Raw genomic sequence first — 7,966 nt, forward strand, 5'->3', positions numbered from 1 at the left:
CTACATGTACACATCAGCAATTTCCCCTACAAATGACAGCTTGGCATCAAATCCACCCCCAAAGGAGTCCTGATCCTGCGCCCAGATGAGCACACCCTGGTTGTTGATAGCGTAGCCTTTCTTCAGCCCCTTCCTGGGTAAGGGACTCCCGTTCACCCAGAGCTCGGCTATACCTGTGGCGGATTCCCAGCTGGCATAAACATGCTCCCAGCCAGTGCTTGTGCCTTTGTTTTCTGGGACTTTGAAGGTCACCGGTTCCCCCCCAACATACAGGCTGAGCTCTCCGGGCTTGTCTTTGTAGAGGAGGATCTCGTTATCTCTGGCCCTGGTAGCGTAGGAGAACAGGCTGAAGGCCCGGGTCAGGTCAGTGAAATATCTCAGACACATGGTGAAGGTCTGCAGAGTACCATTGTTGTTCATGTTCAGGATAACATGGGCATCAGCAGACTCCTTTGGAAAAACAAACACCTGCCCACAGAGATCTGTGTGGAGAAGTGAGAGGAAAAGGCTGGATTCATTCTAATGTTTCCAAGGTGGCTAACTTGTCCAGCTTCAGGCCTCCTCCTGCTATTCTCGCCCCACCGTACACAGCTCTGTCAGGTAGGGTTGCCAACTTTTTAATTGCAGAAAACCAAACACCCTTGCCCTGCCCCTGCCTTGCCCCTTCTCCGAGGCCCCACCCCCACTCATTCCATCCACCCTCCCTCCATTGCTCACTCTTCCCCACCCTCACTCACTTGTTTAGGGACAGGGGGTTGCGGTGCAGGAGTGAGGGAGTGAGGAATCCAGCTGGGGGTGCAGGCTCTGGGGTGGGGCCCAGGATGAGGGGTTTGTTGTGCAGGAGGAGCGTGGGCCAAAGGGTTCAGAGTGTGAGAGTGGGCTCTGGGCAGAGGCAGGGGGTTGGGGTGTGGGAGGGGGTACAGGCTCTGGGCTGGGGGCTCGGGCTCCAGGGTGGGTCCAGAAATGAGGGGTTCAGGGTGCTGGAGGGGGTAAGGACTCCGGCTGGGGATGTAGGCTCTGGGGTGGAGCCAGGAATGAGGAGTTTGGGGTACAGGAGAGGGCTCACCAAAAAGCAAGGACTGGCCTGTCTCTCGAGATCTGTGAGAGTGATGGGTCGTCCTTCAGGATAGTTGTAGATCCTTGATGATGCCCTGGAGAGGTTTTAGCTGGGGGCTGAAGGTGATGGCTAGTGGTGTTCTGTTTTTTCTTTGTTGGGCCTGTCTTGTAGTAGGTAACTTCTGGGTACTCTTCTGGCCAGTCCTTGCTTATATATATATATAAAATCTCCCCACTATATTTCCACCGTATGCATCCGATGAAGTGAGCTGTAGCTCACGAAAGCTTATGCTTTATTACATTTGTTAGTCTGTAAGGTGCCACAAGTACTCCTTTTCTTTTTAAAGATGCAGTTAGACATCTAGTGGGATTTACAAAGCATCTAAGCTTCTAGGAGCTTTTGAAAATCCCACTAGGTGCCTAAGTACCTTTGAAAATCTGTCCCTTAGTCTGTGTTTGGCTCAGTGCCCCATCTACACATTGGGGATAACAGCACTGCTCTACCTCACTGAGGGGCTGTGATGTGAGGTGCTCAGATACTACAGTGATGTGGCCACATAAGTATCACAGGTTGAGTGGGAACTTCTCTATACCATTGCTATCCCTTCCCTGGGTTTTGGCCCCTTCTTTTCTCCTATGCCCCTCAAATCTCCCTCTTTTCTGAATGTGAACTTGGCTCAGAGGGCTTGGCTGTATTTCTTCTGAGTCCCCTGAGTTCTCTCTTCAAATCCCCACCCCCCACTGGCACAGGGATTCCTGTTTTTTACAGGTTCATCTAATGACTTCCAGATCCTTAATTTAATTACCAGCCTTTTCTTATCTTAATCACCCTGCGTCTGTTTGTAAACAAAACACTGACTCCCTGCCCCAGGGACACAAGCTGGGAGAAGCACCTCTCTGCATTCCATTCCAAGGCTGTGCCGTTCAAAGAGCTCTACCTGGGAGCATCCTTCCTGTATGAAACTTGGGGGGAGAGGGGAGGGCTCTTGCCCCCCCGCCCTACCTAATTGGCGCCCTTGGCAGCTGTGGTTGGTTCTTCTGCCCCAGGAGGTGGGCAAGTGGGGCAGGCAGCCAATCAGAGGGCTCAGATTTGCTAGAGGGCTGTAGCATCTCACATAATGGGCCAACGGCTCCAGCCCAACCAATCCCGTTACAGTGAGAACATGGCGGGAGCTGGCGGTGCTGCACATGGGAGCCAGACTCAGTGACGCAGACGCTGTCGGGGTTTGGGGCTCCCCAGTCAGAGGCGTTTGGACAGTGCTCCCCCATGTCCCTGCTGAACGCTGCCCCAGTGATGCTCTCTGCCATGCCCAGGGTGGGGCACTGCTGCCCAACCAGGAACAGCTTGTGCACTGCTTCCTGCAGCATAACACACCGGGGCTCGGGACAGGGCTGCCGGGGCATTTCTGACAGGACCCTGCACCCTCAGTACTGAGAGGAAGGCTGTTCAGTTTCCCCCTGGAGCCCACGCTCTGCTGTGTCATTCTGTGCCCAGCCAGGGCTTGGCCCCCGGCACTGCCGCCTGCCCCTACCTGACTGGGCGACGGCTCCTGAGAGGCCAGCGAGGACGAAGAGCCAAAGCTGCAGCTTCTCCATGTTCTTCACCTGCGACCCAGAGGGGAGAGTCAGAGGGGCAGGAAGGTGGGAGGCTGGGGCTGCTCTGCCCTGAAACCTGCCCCCTAATTAATCCGTGAGTGGAGGTGAGAGTGGAAACGTGTTCAACCAAGCCCGTCCCAGGGGCGGATTCTGGAATTCCCCTTTGGCTCCGGATCTCATCCTGTCACCACCCTGCAGTTGTTATTAACCCTTCCTATCCTCTGCACCCAACACTGCCCCTTTAAACAAGGTCAGCTCCCAGACTGCTGCGCTGGGCATCACAACATGGGGAATAGATGGCCAGCCCTCTGTGGAAAAAGAGGTGGTTAGGGACTATTTAGAAAAGCTGGATGTGCACAAGTCCATGGGGCCGGACGAGTTGCATCCGAGAGTGCTAAAGGAATTGGCGGCTGTGATTGCAGAGCCATTGGCCATTATCTTTGAAAACTCATGACGAACGGGGGAAGTCCCAGATGACTGGAAAAAGGCTAACGTAGTGCCCATCTTTAAAAAAGGGAAGAAGGAGGATCCTGGGAACTACAGGCCAGTCAGCCTCACCTCAGTCCCTGGAAAAATCATGGAGCAGGTCCTCAAAGAATCAATCCTGAAGCACTTACATGAGAGGAAAGTGATCAGAAACAGTCAGCATGGATTCACCAAGGGAAGGTCATGCCTGACTAATCTAATCGCCTTCTATGAAGAGATTACTGGTTCTGTGGATGAAGGGAAAGCAGTGGATGTATTGTTTCTTGACTTTAGCAAAGCTTTTGACATGGTCTCCCACAGTATTCTTGTCAGCAAGTTAAAGAAGTATGGGCTGGATGAATGCATTATAAGGGGGTAGAAAGTTGGCTAGATTGTTGGGCTCAACGGGTAGTGATCAATGGCTCCATGTCTAGTTGGGAGCCGGTGTCAAGTGGAGTGCCCCAGGGGTCGGTCCTGGGGCCAGTTTTGTTCAATATCTTCATAAATGATCTGGAGGATGGTGTGGATTGCACCCTCAGCAAATTTGTGGATGATACTAAACTGGGAGGAGTGGTAGATACGCTGGAGGGCAGGGATAGGATACAGAGGGACCTGGACAAATTGGAGGATTGGGCCAAAAGAAATCTGATGAGGTTCAATAAGGATAAGTGCAGGGTCCTGCACTTAGGACGGAAGAACCCAATGCACAGCTACAGACTAGGGACCGAATGGCTAGGCAGCAGTTCTGCGGAAAAGGACCTAGGGGTGACAGTGGACGAGAAGCTGGATATGAGTAAGCAGTGTGCCCTTGTTGCCAAGAAGGTCAATGGCATTTTGGGATGTATAAGTAGGGGCATAGCGAGCAGATCGAGGGACGTGATCGTCCCCCTCTATTCGACATTGGTGAGGCCTCATCTGGAGTACTGTGTCCAGTTTTGGGCCCCACACTACAAGAAGGATGTGGATAAATTGGAGAGAGTCCAGCGAAGGGCAACAAAAATGATTAGGGGTCTGGAACACATGACTTATGAGGAGAGGCTGAGGGAGCTGGGATTGTTTAGTCTGCAGAAGAGAAGAATGAGGGGGGATTTGATAGCTGCTTTCAACTACCTGAGAGGTGGTTCCAGAGAGGATGGTTCTAGACTATTCTCAGTGGTAGAAGAGGACAGGACAAGGAGTAATGGTCTCAAGTTGCAGTGGGGGAGGTTTAGGTTGGATATTAGGAAAAACTTTTTCACTAGGAGGGTGGTGAAACACTGGAATGCGTTACCTAGGGAGGTGGTAGAATCTCCTTCCTTAGAAGTTTTTAAGGTCAGGCTTGACAAAGCCCTTGCTGGGATGATTTAATTGGGGATTGGTCCTGCTTTGAGCAGGGGGTTGGACTAGATGACCTCCTGAGGTCCCTTCCAACCCTGATATTCTATGATTCTATGATTCTATGATTTTATGGAGACACTTCCCCTGCATACAGTGTCTCCTGACTGTATCCCACTCTGCAACCAGCACTTTCCCATCTAGCGAGTCACCTGTTGGCAACTGACACATTTCCATTGGGAGCTTTGCTTTCTCTGCTAAACAATCTGATTGTTAATATATGGCCTGAGCCAAAGCCCATTGCGGCCCATGGGAGACCCTGAGCTGGGTCTCAAGGGCTCTGGTCTGGGCCCTTAATGCAAAATGTCTAAATCTTAGGAACGTTGTTGTAGCAGGATATAAGAGAGCCTGGGGCAGGGGGCTGAGGCAATGTCTTTTACTGTACCAAGCTCTGTTGGTGAGAGAGACCCGCTTTGGAGCTTGCAGGGAGCTCTGCTTCAGCTCTGGGGACGGCACTCCCGAGTGTCACAGCTAAACACAACCTGGAACAGATTGTTTAGCATAAGAAGTTAATGGGTTGTAAAAGACCATTCAAGGTGAAGAGGGCAGTTAATTCCTCTGCAGTTGTAGCACAAAGGGGAATTAGTGGGTTACAGATTGTTGGAAATAGCCATAAATCCAGTGTCTTTATGAAGTCCGTGATTTTTGGTGTCTAGCAAAGTTATGAATTTAAGCTCTCAGACTGGTCTGTTGAGGGCCCTGGGCAGGTTTCCTTTGTGGACCAAGTCTGAGAGGTTAGATATAGAGTGATGATTTTGTGAAAAGTGTTCACCCCAGGGTGCTGTGGTGTTTGTCATTTATCAGTTTTCCTGTGTGAGTTTTCGAGTTTTTGTTGTGCTTGTTGGGTTTCTCTCACATAGTTGATATCGGGGCATTTAGTGCACTTGATGAGATGTACAACATGTTGTGATGGGCATGTATAGGACCCTGGGATCTTGAAAGGTGTGTTGTGGGAGATGTTGATGATTGTAGCAGTGGAGATATGTCTTCAGGTTTTGCATCTGTTGTTCTGGCAGGGGCTGGTGCCACTTTGAGTTAGTGTGTCCTGGACTGTGGGGAGCTTGCTCCTGATGATGAGCTTGGCAAGGTTGTGGGGTTGTTTGAAGGCCAGAAGGGGGTGGGGGTGGGAAAATTTTCTTTCAGGATGTGATCCCCATAGAGCAGTGGTCATCAACCGGTCGATCGCAATCGACTGGTCGATCATGGAGCCTCTTCCAGTTGATCGCAATCTCTGGTGACTAAAAGTCCTGCAGCATGGCAGGGTCAGGCAGGCTGCGTGCCTGCCCTGGCCCCACACTGCTCCCGGTGGCAACTGGCTGTTGGCATGTCTCTGAGGCCCCTTAGGGGGAGAATTAGGCAGCTCTGTGCGCTGCCCCCGCCTTCAGCACCATCCCCGCAGCTGCTATGGCCGGGAACCAGTCAATAGGAACTGTGGGGGCGGCGCTTGTGGGCATGGGCAGCTCACAGAGACCCCCTGCCCTCCCTCGCTCTCAGGGGCCTCAGAGACATGCCAGCAGCCAGCTGCTTCTGGGAGTAGCGTGGGGCCAGGGCAGGCACAGAGCCTGCCTGAGCCCCACTGCACCACCATCTGGGAGCTGCCTGTGGTAAGCACTTCCTTGCCGGAGCCTGCACCTCGCACACCCTCCCGCACCCCAGCACTGCCCCAGCCTGGAGCCCCCTCCTGCACTAAACCCCCTCCCAGAGCTCACACCCCTCACCCCAACCTGCACCCCAACACTGCCCCAGCCTGGTGCCCCCTCCTGTACCCAACCCCCATGCCAGAGCCCACACCCCTCACCTCTCCCACACCCCAGCATTCTGCCCCAGTCTGGAGCCCCCTCCTGCATCCAAAACCCCTCCCAGAGCCTGCACCCCTCACTCTTGCACTGCAATTCGCTGCCCCAGGCTCAGCCAGGAGCCCCCTCCCACACTCCGAACCACTCGGCCCAGCCCAGAGTCTGCACCCCCTCCCGCACCCCAAATCCCTGCCCCAGCCTGGTGAAAGTGAGTGAGGGTGTGGGAGAGCGAGCCATGGAGGGAGGGGGGAATGGAGTGAGTGGGGCGTAGCCTCAGGGAAGGGACGGAGCCTCAGGGAAAGAGCAGGGTAGATCCTGGGTTGATCTTAAATTCAAAAAGTGATCATGTGAGTAAAAAGGTTGGAGACCACTGCCATAGAGTACGGGTTGTAACTGTTTAATGATACCCCATATGGGTTCCAGGGTGGGGTGGTAGATGACAACTTCGGGCGCAGTTGGAGGGAATTTTTTTTTCCATATTGAAGGATGTTCTCTTGGGGTACTGGGACAGCCCATTCCATGATGCAAGCTACTTCTCTGGTGGAGTGTCTTTGTTTGGTGAAGGCGGTTTTGAGTGTGCTAAGGTGTGTATCCTGGACTTTCTCCTCAGAGCATGTTCTGTGGTATCTGAGAGCCTGGTTGTAGATAACAGATTCCTTGGTGTGTCTGGGTTGGTTATTGCAGCTATTAGGGTAGGCGTGGTGATCCGTGGGTTTCTTGTACATAACTTCCTGGAGGATTCCTTTGTTGAAGCTGCTCATAGTGTCCAGGAAGTTGATGCTGGTGTGGGAGTATCCTACGACTGCAGAGGGGTTAACTCCCCCGCATCACCTTGAATGGTCTCTTACAACATGCTAACTCCTCATGGTAAACAATTTCTGAGAACCTTTCCCAGCCCTGACACAGAGCCCTGTGTAAACATATCTCTTTCATTAACAGAAGTTGGTCCAATCAAAGATATTACCACACCCACCTTGTCTCTAGTTCTTAACAACACTAGGATTTGTGCCAGTCAACACAGCACTTCAAATGACCTTTGTGCAAACAATCTTCTTGTTCCATGGAATTGTACAGCTATTGTCCCATATCTGCCAACACCTTTGGCCACCTGGTGAGGAACATTCCCTGTTCAGGCTCTTAGAAATACTTCCTCTGTTTTCCTGTAACCTAACTGAGCGTCAGGAGACTTTACTTCTTGTGCAGACTGTCACGGAGTCCCTGGGCGATGCTCTGGAACTACTCCCTACGAAGCCAGTCAGGACTCTGGTGAAGTCTCCTCTCTGTGAGCAGACTGTCTTCAGGGCAAAAAGCTCACACAGTTTCCACTTTCCTGGGTCTGACCGTGGAGCATTCAGCATCCTCTGCCCCTCTGTGCGCTTCCCACAGCGAATCTGCCCAGGCGGGGTCCTGGGGAAGCCAGAGGGTCCTGCCCCCCAACTTCGCAATCAGACGTGACTCTCAGCCAGCCAGTAAAACAGAGGTTTATGAGATGACAGGAACACAGTCTAAACCAGAGCTTGTAGGTACAGAGAACAGGACCCCTCAGCTGGGTCCATTTTGGGGGGCAGTGAGCCAGACAACCACATCTGCACTTCACTCCATGTCCCCAGCAACCCCAAACTGACTCACCCTCCAGCCCCTCCTCCTCCGGGCTTTGTCCCTTTCCTGGACCAGGAGGT

At 52.6% G+C, this 7,966-nt stretch overlaps 1 protein-coding gene across 1 annotated transcript; it reads right to left on the reverse strand.

The window, feature by feature from the left end:
• On the reverse strand, positions 1 to 2,652 carry LOC144279830 (serum amyloid P-component-like). The gene is made up of 2 exons (XM_077841515.1): positions 2,589 to 2,652; positions 1 to 482 (listed from the first exon to the last, which is right to left on the reverse strand). The coding sequence occupies exons 1-2, from the start codon at positions 2,650 to 2,652 to the stop codon at positions 1 to 3; spliced, it is 546 nt and encodes a 181-aa protein (XP_077697641.1).
• Between the last annotated feature and the right edge of the window lie 5,314 nt (positions 2,653 to 7,966).

The sequence above is a fragment of the Eretmochelys imbricata genome, chromosome 24 (genome assembly GCF_965152235.1).
Source record: "Eretmochelys imbricata isolate rEreImb1 chromosome 24, rEreImb1.hap1, whole genome shotgun sequence".
Lineage (NCBI taxonomy): Eukaryota > Metazoa > Chordata > Testudines > Cheloniidae > Eretmochelys > Eretmochelys imbricata.

Excerpts from the sequence above, each read along its gene's own strand:
- LOC144279830 (XM_077841515.1), bottom strand. The coding sequence starts at position 2,652 with ATGGAGAAGCTGCAGCTTTGGCTCTTCGTCCTCGCTGGCCTCTCAGGA. Across the intron at positions 483-2,588 it reads AGGAGCCGTCGCCCAGTCAG|ATCTCTGTGGGCAGGTGTTT; the intron begins GTAGGGGCAGGC and ends TTCTCCACACAG.